Here is a 16,166-nt window from a genome sequence, read left to right as displayed (position 1 = left end):
GATTAGATGCTGGACAAAGGCCTATTCTTTTCATCAATCAAAATCCATGCCTCTGCCATTTCAGCCCATTACAATACGGAACCACTTATTTTTTCACATCCACTGCTAAGACAGTACCTCAGAGGGGCCAAAAACATAAGACCTCCAAGGAGAGCACCAATACCTGCATAGGACCTCAATTATGTCTTGGAAAAACTCACACTGCCACCTTTTGAGCCAGCCAATACAGGTGAAATAAAGTTCTTATCTTGGAAAACAGCTCTGCTCCAAGCAATTAGCTCTGCAAGACAAGTCTCAGAGTTACAGGCACTCCTGGCTGTGGAACCTTTTATCATTTTCCATCCAGACAGGGTTTCTCTGAGGACAAACCCGACATTTATACCTAAGGTAATGTCCAGTATGGCACTTAACCAAACCATTCATTTGCCTACCTTTTATCCAAACCCACAGAATAAGGGTGAGAGACTCTTGCACTCTTTGGACATACACAGACAGTTACGTTTCAACTTGAACAGAACTACAACCTTTCAGAAAGACTAAGCAACTTTTAGTAGCATATGCTGCAGGATCACAAGGAAAGGCTATCTCAAAGCAGACTATTTCAAAATGGATAGGCCACTGCATTCGTCTCTGCTATTCACTACATGGCAAATCATTGCCTAAGGGCATTAGGCCTCACTCTACCAGAGCAGCAGCTACTTCAGCAGCCTTCCTCAGAGGAGTACCAACCAAAGACATTTTAGAGGCTGCAACTTGGAGTTCAGTGCACACTTTTACCAAGCACTACCACTTACCTCTCTATTCTAAATCTAGAGCAGGCTTTGCCACTGCAGTTCTGCAGGGCCTTATAGCCTCTCCTAATCCTATTTAGACCCAGCCACCCTTCCTCAGCTTTGGGATTCAACCCAAGTGTAATGACTGTAACAGTGAAACACAATGAACATAGTACAGTTGTGTACCTACCATAAATGTAGATGTTCGAGAGTATTCACTGTTGCAGTCCTGGTTACCCACCCACCCACCATCCCCCTCTTTTCTTTGCTGGGACTTATCTGTACTTCTCTATCCTATACAACCTGTGTGGTGTATTTGCTTGTAGATGAAGGAAATACTTATTTTTGTGCATGCAAACTTATTGGCATACTTTTCAGCCTACCAATTTGGGGGCACCTGACATCTGGGGCAAGAAAAACTGAAGAAAATGGCGTTGGTAATACTTGGACAAATATTGATGCTTTGATCTACTGAGTCTAAAACAGGTTAAAAAATCGTATCACAGTTCAGAAATTGTCTAGTACTTTTCTTACAGAGGGTCCATTCTATAGATAAATAAAAGAGAGTTCCATGGGTGCTGTTCAGGTCTAGCATTCCTACAAAATTTTTCTGGACTATACAGAAAAAAATGAATGATTATCCCATAGTCTGCAAAATATTGTACAAACTCTAGTTTTCTGTTTGTCAGCATAAACAGAATGATGAGTTTTGTAAAAATGTCAACTTAAACTGCCCTTTTTTTTAACTCATTACAGCTGAGTGATACCTCCAGGTCCATCTGCAGTTAACTCCTACTGACGCCTGTAGGTGTCAAATATTGTTTGTTCATATTTGTATCAATAATTCCAAAACCATGCTATGTACAAGATTTTAAAATATTTAATCTTAAAGCTTACACAGTGGCAATCTCAACTGCATTAATATTTGACCTCTGTCTAGTGCAAGTAAATAAATATTAACTGTTGTTTTTATGATGTTAATTTATATAGATATAATTTTCACATTTTTCTAAATATTGCAACAACCAAGTAACACAGACTGACCTCCTTAACCTCATATGAAAGCTCTCAGCTAGATGAATAAAATGCTGCTGACAGCATGTGTGTAACGTGAGTGGTTGCAGAGATATTGTAAGTTGGTTACAAAATATTACAAATCTAATAGTTACTGCACTTATTGTGACTTATAAAATTTGGTTTAACACCTAGAACCTAAAGAGTACTATCAGTATAAAAATTGTTTGTGCTGAAGAATTTGCCATTTATAACCCCTATGGTTTCAGAAATATGAGCATTTGTCTGAAATGTGAGGACATAATTTGATTCTGTCAAAAGGCTTAGGCTATGCCCATTGGAAGTTGCAGTGCAAGCTTCCTGAGATCCATTGGAGTGAACGGGCTAAATAAAAAATTTGCTTTAATGTGATCAATCATGTTGGAGTGGTTTAAAAACAAAAGTGCACTGCCTTTCACATTACGAAATACGTGTGGAAGTGGGTGGAGTAGGGGAGGTTGGAGAAAGGCAATGCTAAGAGTGGTGTAAGATGTGTGATTTTAGTCCAGTCTTTCCTACACTGAAAGATGGTATTCCTCTTCAGGTCTGTGTGGATAAGCAAAGTCATTGCTAATATGCATGTCACAGTTAGAAGAGACATTATATGTTGTGTGAAAGCCCCTGTCTTGTGCCTCTCATGTGAAGCTTGCCTGCATAAGCATTTCACTTCTAGGTATTACAAGCTTTACATCTAGTCATAATGTTAAAACTGCAGAATGAGTTATATGATTTGTCAGAACAACACCTTTGATATTTTTGAGAGACTGCCGTAAGGAAAAAGTGATATATATAATCAATGTTCTCATTGACAATGTTTCCTTTTACTATTACTTCACATCCAGTCATTGTACATCAATTTTAATAATTAAAACGTATTGCAATATTATTATCCCCAAAATGGAAGAGATTTACTGCATGCTTGTTTTATAATGGTAACACCCATGTTATTACTGTGAACATTCTGCACTAATAGGACAATACCAAAAAAAATGAGTGTCACCCACACATCCATTCTTATGCTGGATATAATCAGAAACAAGCCATGATTTCAGGGGAATTCGTAGCTTGAATGAAAAGTTTGGACATACAGTCTTCATCTGTCATCAGCATCTACATTTTTTGGCATCCAGTCCTGTTTCTAAAAAAAGGTACTGAAAGAATATGTTGTTTTCATGGTGCCCCATTTCAACAAGACCTGATAATATTAAATAAGTGTGCTCAAAATTGGAAATGATACGTAGTTGCATCAGTTGCCACACAAACTAAACCCTCCTCCACTGTGCACTTCTAACCAATCTCAATCCTCCCAGTCACTGAAAAATATTTTGAAAAAATCATCAGTGATCAGCTTATCTCTACCCTTCAACAGTACTGCCTACTCTCAAACAAGCAGCATGGGCCCTGGGGAGGAGGGAGCAGTATTACTGTTCTTAGGACCCTCAGAGACAGTATTTAACCAAACATGGATAAAAGTAATCTAACTGGGGTTATTATCATTTACTTTACCCGCACATTTGATATTGTCAATCACAATATGATTTCTTCACACCTTGCTGAAACAGGGATCAGCTCCAAAACTATTGCTTGGTTCACTGTTTTTTTTCCTGACAAAAAAGATCCTTTAGACTAAAAATTGGCTCCTCCCTGTCAGAAGTCTACATCTAATCAGGTGTCCCACAAGGCTCAACTCTTAACATGCTACTGTTCTCTATAAACAACCTTCCTCATAACTTACCTAATATTCCACTGCTTTTATACTCCAATGACATGGTTATCTACAGATCTAGACTCAAACTCCATGACACAAAACTTTTTACAAAACGATCGCTCATCTGGGTCAAATCCAGGAAGTTTATGCCTAATCCTAAGAAAACTGAAATCATGCTTTTCATTAGTCATTAAAAAATATCAAAAAATCCTAAATCCCTTGAAATTAAAGACCTTGATATCCACAACATAGAAACCACCACCACATTCAGATTCCTTTGCATCTGGCTAGATCAAACCATAAATTTTGAAGCTCACACTGAAAAAAAAATGGCAAACATCAACTCCTATCAACTATAAAGTCAGCTATAGGCAAAGGCAAACTATTAGCTCATTTTAAATATGGCCTACATCTAGCTGCAGTAACATCTAAAAAAATAGCCTTCTAATTCATCTCCAACACAATGTGTTAATTCATAACCATATCGCTCAGGCATGAACATCATTACCTATCCCTCAAAAAAAAATGGTTGCACATTCAGGAAACAGCTGATCTACTGCTTGGTTCTCTAATATTCAATTTACTACAACAGGATACCCTAACTCCTCAATCCTCCAAATGTACACCCCTTCCTATCAGCTACAATGTCAATCCTACCCCAGTACTTCAAACCCTACAACAAAATTTCACTGCACTGATCACAGTTTCTCCAATCTTAGCTCTCAACTATGGCAATCTAACATCATACCTTAAGGAAATCCCCATTTACTCCACTTTCAGAGCAAAGTTTAAACCCTTATTGTATTACACAAAGCCGGTGAGAATTGATATCCTGTGGCCACATCACCTCATCTCCATCCCCTCCCCTCCTCCTGAAATCTACATTCTTATTTCATGCTATTCTCTTCTTCTTTGAACTAAAGCAACCTGTATATATACATTTACACAAATTTTGTTCTATTGTTAATGCTACTAACTAGCTGTACACTTTAATATTTTTATTTCTTCATCGCTTTTGCAATAGGTTTATAAGTGTTGATCTGTACTATGGAATATCTGCTAATTTTGCTCTCTACTCATTCTTTACTGTAGTGTATGGTCTGAGCCTGTAAACAGTCATTTCAACCAGTGCTCTACCCTATTTACCTTACATACACAAATAAATACAATTAAGGAATTTATATCCTAATTCAAGGCTATACAAATTTTCAGCTAGCTATATTAATTAAGGGGGGTGTAGAAGGTGAAGCTCTCTGCATAGGGGGTATGATTCACTGGCTTGCCTTGTGTATAAAATTTTCTCTTTTGAGCCTATTCAATGAATCTCTGTCCTGCTACTGGATCTTCAACCCACTGTGGAGGCAAGGAAAATGCAAGCATCAAACTCTGTTAGACTAAAGACTTCGGAAATAAAAAAAAATGAAAACAAAAATAGCACATCAACTGCAAGTTGCTAGCTCGAGTTATAGCCCTCTCTGCCTGTAGGCCACAGGGAAAACACAACTTAAAATTCTTGTCAGCAGGCCACTTCTATATGTGACACTGCAATGCAACAAGTAAACTTAAGAGCATAGCCTGGTTCGTACAGCCAAAAAGCCTTCTGGGTAGACATGTTTGGTGGCTGTAGCTAGGATTTCTTATGCTGCTTTTAGTTTTTTTTGCAGCAGAATTCTACAGTGGAGGTATAACAGTTTCCATTTTGGTACTTAAAGGTGCATCCAATTCTTCAAGTGAGTAATATTCAGTTCTAACACATGGTGAATGCTCTTATTCAGCATAATCACAACATAAAACAGACTTGTCAATCTGAAGCTCAGTATTATAGAATCATATCTAAACAGGTACAGCATGTTAGCAACAAAAGGACAGGACCTGTACAAGCATTTAATGAAATGTACATTCATGATTTAGAAGTTGACCAAGAAACAGATGTAAAGTAAATTAATCTCTCTTCTGTATTTTATAAAATTAATTATCTATGAATCATAAATCTTACTGATTCTAGCTGTTTTTGGTAACCACCTGCAAACTTACTTACATCATATGCCTATTTTAATGGTTAATACAGTCACCTTACTCCTCTTTGTACACGCAGTACACTGGAATTATTTCAGGCAAAGAAAGAATAAAATATACCTAAACACTTTTATTATAAAATTAACCCTCTCTCTGTAACAGTTTGTACTAAAATGGTACATCTTGGCAGATATATTCCTATACTTATGCATTATACCAAACCTCTGATTAGTGTTTAAAGAAATCAGCAATCATGATGGTGCTGAACCCTTGTGTCTTAAATACAAATTTAAATTTCCACACCAATCTGGTAAACAAAATACCAGCTCAGTGAAGTGTTAATATGCTGTTGGCCATGCAGAAACACTGTAGGAACACTTTTGTCTCCTATCTCCAAAGACTTCCACTTCAAACGTACATAGTCATAATTTAGAATGCAGCCCTATTGAAAAAAATTAAATTTTCATACAAATCTACAATATAATCTGATTCTTAAAACTTCTGTTGAGATCTTTGTGAGGGAGAACAATGGAATTGAGAATGATGACTTCTGCAGGAATAGAGACGTTGCAACCTACAGAGAAAGATGAATCAGAAATTAGATAAAAACAGAAGGTTTCTACTTATAAAAATATCAACATTCTTGTAAATTTAAATAATCTCCTGAAAAAAAAAACAAATTAATATACTCCAGGATCTATTCAGAAAAGAAAGTGGAGTTTACAAGAAAACTCTTAACTTTCAAAGTACATTTTTTGGTAAATAAAGTTGGTTTTAAACTATTTAAGCATCATCATACCTTTCAAAATCCTGACTCAAAAATAAGAGACAGGAAAGTTTTGGGTACATTACCTGCTATCCTGTGCAGTTCCACAAACTTGCACCTCCCCTAACTCAAAGTTGAGTTGCAAAGAGTTTTGTCTCTCTGACTTTAGTACAGAAAAAAAGTATTGTATTTCTGACTTCAATACTAAAAGCAACTTTCCTGGACTTGTGAACTGGAAGAAAAAAAAAAGCTTTTTCCTTTGTAACTGTAGCTAGCTCCATGATAATGTAACATGTGGCTTGTTTCAGTATACATTACCGCACACAAATTGCTTCAGTTCTTCAGTCCTAACTGCAAATGCTGTATTGGCATTAAATTCCAAATGCACTCCTGTAACTGACACACACAGATCATGCTCCCCTACCACCCTGCACTTGAGGCAGCCACTCTCTTTGCCCCAAACAATACATCTGACAGACTGCATCTCTCACGACAATGATGAAATGATGAAAGACTGCAGAAGTGTGTAACTATTTTATTAAAGTATTATGGAACCCAAACCAATAAATACACTAATCAGATTGGTTTATTCTAGTAACTGTAGTTTGCTCATTCTATTTGCTACAAAACCAGACCATTCTTCTATCAGAATTATCTACCAAAGATTATTTTAATTGCTTTCTGTAATAGGACTACAGAGTCACAATCTCTGTGACATTTCCTTTTCTGGCACCGAGTTAGCTAACCACTACCATCAACACTACTTTTACTGCCAGTTACTTGACAACCATGAAGCTTCTTATGCTGCACATTCAACTTCCCAGGGAGGGATAAAGAACTCTCCTTCAGTCTGCATTGATAAATTATTCTCATTCCCATCAATATAATCCAGGTGGTAGTTATAGCTTGTGATACATCACTGAGAAGGCTCTTGGTTGTACTTCAGAATAGGACTTTTACTTCCCTGTCTTCAGAGTTGCATATAGTAGTTACAGGCAAGCATGTGTGCTATCAGAAGATATCAAAGGTCAAATGTGTGATTTTTGAAGCCTCCACTACAGTGCACCAGTCCTATAAGGTTCCCTCCTGTAAATCTGATATTTAAGTGCGAGACCCAGAATTACAAAAAATAAAGGCCAAAAATAAACAGTGCAGCAAATGTTGAACATTGCTAATTTTTCTAAAGATGTGTTTGGCAACAACCCTCCTCCCACAAACATAAATATAATCAATTGACATACCTAAGAGAAAAGGGAGTATTCTGAGGAACAGCTACCTTGACCTTAATATAAGCAAGCCCATATTTTTGGTCTTTTAGGCCCACTATTCCAGGACTTGCACTAATGAGTCTAGAATATCAAACAGCTACCATCCTATAAGCCTCCAGCCTCCAGCCTCCTGAAAGCAAAGCAGTACGAGGCTTTAACCTTAACATTACAGCTTAATATCATTTCTGATGGTCTTATTGTAAAGAGTGAAGGACAAAACTGTAAGGTTTTACATTAATGTGGTACTCAATCCTTCAATAAACTCATTTTTAAATTTTAATGTGTGTAACCTGCTTTTTTAACCCATTGGACTTATGACCCTCATTTGCTGGAGGTAGTTCCTGGGATTTCTGGATTTTATCTTAACATCATGCAAATGCATGCCAGTCTCAGCTTCTTCTGTATAGATAATGCATTGTCCTGTCATTCAAGTAGTAACAACTCTCCACAATGAAATGCTTTCCTAGAATTCTGCAGTATATATTGCTTAGAAAAAAGGGTACATCCCACTGGTGTCTGCAACTAACCCTGAACAAAATATATAACCAGAGATTGACACTTGCAACTCATATCTGAAAACTCATAAAATCTGGTAAAATGATGTGAGTATCAGACTAAGGATGCACATATCCATTCTGAACAATAAACATGTACAAGAAAAAAAGAAGCATTACATTTATTTATTTAACAATTGTTTATTGGGAAAGTCCGACTGGGACATTAAGAAGGTTTGTGGTCTGCACTGTAGTGGCAGGACAGGTAGCTTACATCCTTCTAAGTTGGGAACTGCTGATTGAGGGCTCAGTGTCTGTTATTCTAAAAGTGTATTAATTCTGGTTTAAGCACTTGGGCTTCAGGCCAGTTATTTTGCATTAAGAGGGTTCATGGTCTGCACTCTTGTGGGAGGAGAGGCTGGACTCTGCCCTTCTGAGCTGGGAATTTCTGGTTAAAGGCTTATAGTGCCTGCATATTTGAACTGTTTCTTACTGAAATTGGTGCACCTTGTTTGCTGTAGCATAGACTAGATCCAGGCCTGCTGAATCTAGCTTTGTTTGTATGCTTGTTATTTCCCTGAAACGCTAATTCTACCTAAAAAGTACAGTTTTGTACCTACCATAAATGTAGATGTTCGAAGATCCACATTGCTGCAGTCCTTACACTTGGGTAGTCCGCTGTCCTCGGTCGGCCCGAATATCAAAGTATTAGGCTGACGTCGGTCAAGGCGCTTAAGACTGACATCAGGACGTCAGGGTACAAATGCGCATGACCGACGTCATATCCTCAGTCTTTTCTTGCCCCAGATGTCAGAAGACCCTAAAAAGAAAGGTCAAGACAGCAAAACCAACCAACCACCCTTGCACTAATTATATGTACAATATATACAATATACACAATATTTACAACCCAACCCACACAACCAGCTCTAACTACAGAGGGGAAGGAGGGAGGGTAAATTGGACTGCAGCAATGTGGATCTTTGAACATCTACATTTATGGTAGGTACAAAACTGTACTATGTTCTTCATCTCACATTGCTGCAGTCCTTACACTTGGGTAGAATCCCAAAGCAGAGGTAAGGGAGGATGGCAAAACTATAGAGCAGTAGGAGCTGCCAAAATGCCCTGTAAAATTGCAGTGGCAAAACCAGCCCTAGATTTAGAGTAAAGTGGAAGGTGATAATGCTTAGAGAAAGTATGCACTGAACTCCAAGTAGCTGCCTCCAAAATCTCTTTAGTCGCCACCCCCCTTAAAAAAGCTGTAGAAGTGGCAGTAGCCCTAGTGGAATGAGGCCTAATCCCAGCTGGAATCTCCTTACCATGATGGGAATAACAGAAAGCAATACAAAACCCAATCCACTTAGAAATAGTTTGTTTTGACACAGGCTTGCCCTGAGAACCCAAAGCAAATGAAACAAATAACTGCTGAGACTGCCTGAACCCTTTAGTTCTGCTCAAATAATATCGCAACTGCCTGTGTACATCCAAAGTGTGCAAAATCTTTTCCCCTTTATTTTGGGGGTTTGCATAAAAAGTAGGCAAATGAATAGTTTGGTTTAAAGCCACACTAGAAACCACTTTAGGCATAAAGGAAGGATTAGTACGCAAAGATACCCTATCCTTATGGAAAATTAAGAAAGGCTCAACCATAAGAGCCTGTAATTCAAAAACGCTTCTTGCAGAGGTAATGGCCAACAAAAAGCAGTCTTCCATGATAAATATTTCAACTCAGCAGTAGCTGCAGGCTCAAAAGGTTGTAGAGTGAGTTTCTCCAACACAAAATTGAGATCCCAAGCAGGAGTAGGAGCTCTACGTGGGGTCTTATATTCTTTGCCCCTCTAAGGAATTGCTTAAACAAAGGATGAGAAAACAATGGTGGGTCACAGTCATAGTGAGCAGAAATTGCTGCAGCATGAACTTTAATAGAAGAGAAGGACAAACCTTTGTCCAGTAACTCAGTAAGATATTGAAGAGCCACACTTAAATTAGGCTCAGAAACATCAAATTCCTTTGCTGTACTCCAAAATAAAAATCTCTTCCATTTATCTGCGTACACTTTCCTTGTACTAGGCCTTCTGGCCTCCAAAATAACATTCAAAACTTGCTGTGGAAGCTGAGACCCTCCAGGGTTCAAAACAGAATATGCCAGGCTGTTAGGTGAAGAGAGTGAAGTTTGACATTGAGTAAATGACTGTTCTCCTGAGACAGCAGGTGTGGAATCAAGGCAAAGGCCATGGAGGCTCCACCAGACTTCTCAGTAATGGGTACCAGTGCTGTCGAGGCCAATCTGGAGCTATTAAAATCATCTTTGGCTTGTCCTGTCTGACCTTTAGGAGTACCTTTGGGAGGAGAGGCAGAGGTGGAAAGGCATACACATGAAGATTGCTCCAATTGAAAGAAAGAGCATCCACTTTCCAGGCTGTGGGATGAAACCTTTTGTGCAAAACTTTGGCAGCTGGTAGTTTAGTGGAGAAGCGAACAGATCTATGTCTGGAGTTCCCCATGACACTGTCAATTTCTGAAATACATGAGGATCCAATTTCCACTGGGATCCATAGCTCAACACATCTGCTAAGGAGGTTCTGTGCTCTGCAGAAACCTTGCCTGTAGATTTGGCATCCTTGCAATGTGTTCCTGCTGATTGAGGGCTCAGTGTCTGTTAGATTCGCTTTAAGCAATTGGGCTTCAGGCCACGTGTCTTGTATCCACTTTCCATTTAGAGGGTTCATGGTCTGCACTCTTGTGGGAGGAGAGGCTGGACTCTGCCCTTCTGAGCTGGGAATTTCTGGTTAAAGGTCCTTATCTGAGTGCCTGCATATTTGAACTGCTTCTTACTGAAACTGGTAGTTTGCTGTAGCATAGACTACATCCAGGCCTGCTGAATCTAGCTTTGTTTGTATAACTTGAGCACTAATCCAGGCATTCTTTAAAGTATTCAATTGTATTTATTACTGCTTGGTAGTAACTTGATTAAAGTGTAGCTATCATTCTAAGTCTTTTGGATTAAGCACTTGGGCTTCAGACCAGTTGTTTTACATTAGGAAGGTTTGTGGCCTGCACTGTGGTGGCAGGACAGGTAAAAGCTTAAAGTCATCCTTCTAAGTTGGGAACTGCTGATTGAGGGCTCAGTGTTTGTTATTCTAAAAGTGTATTAATTCTGGTTTAAGCACTTGGGCTTCAGGCCAGTTATTTTACATTAAGAGGGTTTGTGGTCTGCACTCTTGTGGGAGGAGAGGCTGGATTCTGCCTTTCTGAGCTGGGAATTTCTGGTTAAAAGCTTATAGTGCCTGCATATTTGAACTGCTTCTTACTGAAATTGGTACACCTTGTTTGCTGTAGCATAGACTAGATCCAGGCCTGCTGAATCTAGCTTTGTTTGTATAACTTGAGCACTAATCCAGACATTCTTTAAAGTATTCAATTGTATTTATTACTGCTTGGTAGTAACATGATTAAAGTTTAGCTATCATTCTAAGTCTTTTGGATTAAGCACTTGGGCTTCAGACCAGTTGTTTTACATTAGGAAGGTTTGTGGCCTGCACTGTGGTGGCAGGACAGGTAGCTTACATCCTTCTAAGTTGGGAACTGCTGATTGAGGGCTCAGTGTCTGTTATTCTAAAAGTGTATTGGTTCTGGTTTAAGCACTTGGGCTTCAGGCCAGTTATTTTACATTAAGAAGGTTCGTGATCTGCACTCTTGTGGGAGGAGAGGCTGGACTCTGCCCTTCTGAGCTGGGAATTTCTGGTTAAAGGCTTATAGTGCCTGCATATTTGAACTGTTTCTTACTGAAATTGGTACACCTTGTTTGCTGTAGCATAGACTAGATCCAGGCCTGCTGAATCTAGCTTTGTTTGTATGCTTGTTGTTTGCTTGTTATTTCCCTGAAACGCTAACTCTACCTAAAACGCGGCTTTTCAGTGCTTCTGTGGATCCCTAGTGATATCTGCATTGCTTACTGTACTTATTTCCTTGTTTCACTTGAATGAAAGTTACTGTTTGTCATTTTTGCATTTAAGTTACCTGTAGCATATTGCATTTAAGTTACCTGGCACTTGCTCACTAAAGCAATTATATAAGTCAGCACTAAAAAATTAAAAGCACTACACCCTCACAAATTCCCCTTGAGTACCTTGTTCCCCATTGGCCCTTTTTTTCAATTATAAAGGAATTCCCAATACTATTCTAGCATGTCCAAAGGTCAGTTGTCAATCTCCTCTCCGGTCCAGCTGGTGAATCTGGGAATCTTGAGGCAGTTACAACTGCCTCATGTACAAAGACAACCCTCTCCTCCTCCCAACAAATTCCAACACATGAGAGATGCAACCATATAGCCAAACTAGAGGCTAAGCTCTCTCAACTCAGTACTGGCGTAACCAGTCAGGAGGAAAAGGAAACCATACTCACTACAATTCCAGTCTCACATAGACCTACCATGACAGCAAACAAAACACATAAACACACAAAAACATACTCGGAGGCTCTAAATAAAAATCTGCCTAAGCAGCAGAGACCTCCAAAGCAGACACCCAAGCAACCGCTACCCCAAAACAAAACACGTGCAACACATATCTCACAAAGCCAGTGTGCCGAACAGTCACAGCCCTTAAGGCTAAACAACACACCTGATACACTTCGTCAGGCACACTGACGTCCCGCTCACCAGGCTGAACAAGGAGAAGGTCACGGTGAGCTGCCTGTCGGGTGCTAGGATCCGCCACATAACACAAGCACTCAGGTCATTCCAAGCCAAGTACAAAAATGACCTGAGACATACCTCCCTGGACTACATGAAAAGAGACATAACAGGAGCTCTCTGAGCACATAGCCCAGGCCGGTATGACCCTGACCTTGAGTAGCATCTTACCCTCACCAAGAATGATGCCACAATATGAAGACAAGATGAAAAATTTCAACAATTGGCTTAAGTATTGGTGTCATTCAAAGGGGATCCAATGCCTGTCAGCCTGGGATGACATGCTTGACAAGCCACGATGCTTCACTAGGGACGGCTTGCACCTATCATCCCTGGGCTTTTGGATATTGGCAAAGGCTCTTGCTACCCCCATAGTGCCTTTTTTAGGCAAGGCTCAAAAGACAAACCCACCTCCATAGGTATCACAAGGGATAAGAAACTAAGAGTAGTGCTACTCAATGCCAGAAGTCTAAACCTCAAGATGCATGCACTCGAAACTCTCCTTAGCATGGAGAACATCGATATCTGTGCAGTAACAGAAACCTGGTTCAAGGCTCCCGAGAGCACCCCAGCACTACCAGGTTATACCTCAAACCATGCGTTTCGGCCCCAAAACTTGGACCGAACCACAAAAGGAGGGGGAGTATCAATATTCATCAAAGATACCCACACCTCCAGGTTGATGGCACAGCACGAAGCATCAGAGACTATCCATGTGCAACTAACAGTGGGTAAAACTGCCTTCCAGTTTATAGCCTGCTACAGACCACCCTCCCAAACCCAGGAACTCCACTCGGCCTTCCTGAGAACACTGGAAAATATGAAGGTCTCTCCAAACACCATTATAATGGGCGACTTCAACTACCCAAACATAGACTGGGAGCATTACTCTAGCTCCAACACCCTAGCCCAAAGGTTCTTAGAATTTATAAACTCAAATGCTATGGAACAACTTGTTACCACTCCCACAAGAGGGGAAAACATACTGGACCTGATCATCACCAACATGGAGACTCTATGCTCCAGACCAGAGGTATATCCCTCACTGGTAAGATCACACCATAAACTAATCTCACTGGATATTCACATCCCGACCCTACCCCCTGCCCAGAAAACCACAGTGAAAAACTTCTCTAAAGTACATTTCACACTCCTCAAAACCGAAGTGGAATCCTTCAAAGCCCCCGGGCCTGTGAAAAATATGGCCCAGACCGCAGAATCCTTTATAAATGCATTCTATGAACACCTTCAGGAATGCATGGATCATGCAATCCCAAATAAAACCAAGACCCAATCCTCCAAAGGCAGATGTCCTGTCTGGTGGACCCCAGCCATAAACAAACTATACAATAGAAGGAGGAAGCTACTACATGATAGAGCAAAATCCCAAAAAGGGAAGGCATCTCTGATCAGTATTAGCAAAAACCTACGGGCACTCATAAAATCATCTAAGGCCAGCTTCAAGAGAAAAATTGCACAGGACACTAATGATAATCACAAGGCTTTCTTTAGTTATGTTAGGAACCTGGGTGGGAATTCCCAGATATGCTCAGAATTAGTCCAAAATGACAAGAAATACACCGAACCCAGAGACATTGCCAACATCCTAGCTGACAGGTTCAGCGCAAACGTCCCCCCCCTCCCCACCAAAAGGGCAAACATCTATCCCAGCAGAGTGCTGCCCCCCTGACATCTCAGATGCTCAGGTAAGAGCCGCCCTCTCCAAAGCAAAAAACACAGCATCAATGTGACCAGACGGTGTCCTGGGCTGCATCCTACATGAACTCCAAGAAGAGCTAACCCAAACATAAAACTACTGTTCAATCTCAGCCTTACTACAGGATATGTACCCAAAGAGTGGCGTACAGCAATGGTGGTCCCTCTCCACAAAGGTGGTGCCTCAACGGATCCTGGAAACTATCGCCCCATAAGCCTGACTAGCTTGTTCTGCAAAGCTATGGAAAGGATCATCATGGACCTTATAAATAAAGATATTGGGGACCTACAGACACTGGATCCTACCCAGTTCAGCTTTGTTAAGGGCAGATCCTGCCTCTTAAACCAGGTCGATTTCTTTGAAACAGTCACCAAGGCCATTGACAAGGGGAAGGTGGTCCACACAGCCTACCTGGACCTCGCAAAAGCCTTCGATACAATACCCCACTCGGGCATTATAGAAAAGCTCACCAGCTTAAATATAAACCCCTATGTCACTAGATGGGTTGCAAACTGGCTCAAGGACAGAACCCACATGGTTAGAATTGCTGGAGCCATGTCAGACTCCAAACCAGTTACAAGTGGCATCCCACAAGGCTCAGTCCTGGGGCCTCTCTTGTTCGGTATATATTTTTCAGAGGTACAGGCCAACACGGAAGGACTGTGGCTGACCAAGTTCGCAGATAACTGCAAACTGGGCCCCATAATCGACTCTCCAGCCGACACAAGCATCCTCCAAAAGGGCCTCATAGAAACAGACAACTGGTGCCAGAGCCATGGCCTCAAGCTAAACGCCAAAAAGTGTATAGTCATCCCCTTTGGCAAACACAAAGTGCCCACAAATTACCACATAAGTGGTAATCCATTAAGTACGGAAGAAGTAATTAGGGACCTGGGGACCCAAGTTGTTAGCAATCTCTCATTTGACAACCACGTAGCCAAAGTGGTTAGAAAAACAATTTATATAGCCCACCTAATCATGAAGGGATTCACATCTAGATCAGGGGAGGTCATCGTGCCTCTTTACTCATCCCTCATCAGGCCCATAATTGAGTACAATGCGGTTTTGGGATGTACCTTACCAGACACCTGCAGCAACTGGAAAGACCCCAAAAGTACCTCACCAAGAGGATCAAAGGGCTCAAACAGATGCCATATGCTGCCCGGTTAAAGAAACTCCAGCTCTACTCAGTGGCATAACGCCTGCTCAGAGGCGATCTGTGCCTGACGTATAAAGCCATGTCCAATTCGGAATTAATGGACATGCTGCACCTCAGAAAATCCAAATCCCATCGAGCTAAACGCTCAAGAGACTTGAACCTTAGCACTGAAATAAATAGGACATGCTGGAGGGACAGGTTCATAACCCAGAGGCTCCCTTCACTCTGGAATAAAATCCCAGTCCAGGTTAGGCAGAGTCCCTCACTGACTCTCTTCAAGAGGAATCTTGATGAGTGGATGGGGGATCGTAGGTTTACCCCGGGTATAACTTCTGTGTCACTGTTAGACAGAGGCACAGTATACTAACCTCGAAAAAGGGCATAGCAAAATTAATTTAAAATAGGTGGCGAAAGCCAAACACACTCTGGCTAGGCTTATAAATGCCCTAGGGCAGATAGCCTAGTATGAACCTATGAACCCAGCCCATTTTCTGCAGACGCCTGGGGTGAAATGCT

The 16,166-nt window shown here is 40.6% G+C and overlaps 1 protein-coding gene across 2 annotated transcripts in view; it reads right to left on the bottom strand.

Moving 5' to 3' along the window:
- Positions 1-2,625: 2,625 nt before the first annotated feature.
- The window catches only part of GMPPA (GDP-mannose pyrophosphorylase A), a 424,071-nt gene continuing 410,530 nt past the window's right edge, over positions 2,626-16,166 (bottom strand). For both annotated transcript variants that reach the window (XM_044075874.1, XM_044075875.1), the window contains one exon: positions 2,626-6,124. In XM_044075874.1, the coding sequence (XP_043931809.1) occupies positions 6,024-6,124 (101 nt within the window). In that variant the 3' untranslated portion in view covers positions 2,626-6,023. The remainder of the gene's footprint in view (positions 6,125-16,166) is intronic.

This window comes from Protopterus annectens, chromosome 6.part1, assembly GCF_019279795.1.
Source record: "Protopterus annectens isolate FY-2018-M chromosome 6.part1, PAN1.0, whole genome shotgun sequence".
Lineage (NCBI taxonomy): Eukaryota > Metazoa > Chordata > Ceratodontiformes > Protopteridae > Protopterus > Protopterus annectens.
This window is presented reverse-complemented; position numbering and strand designations above follow the sequence as displayed.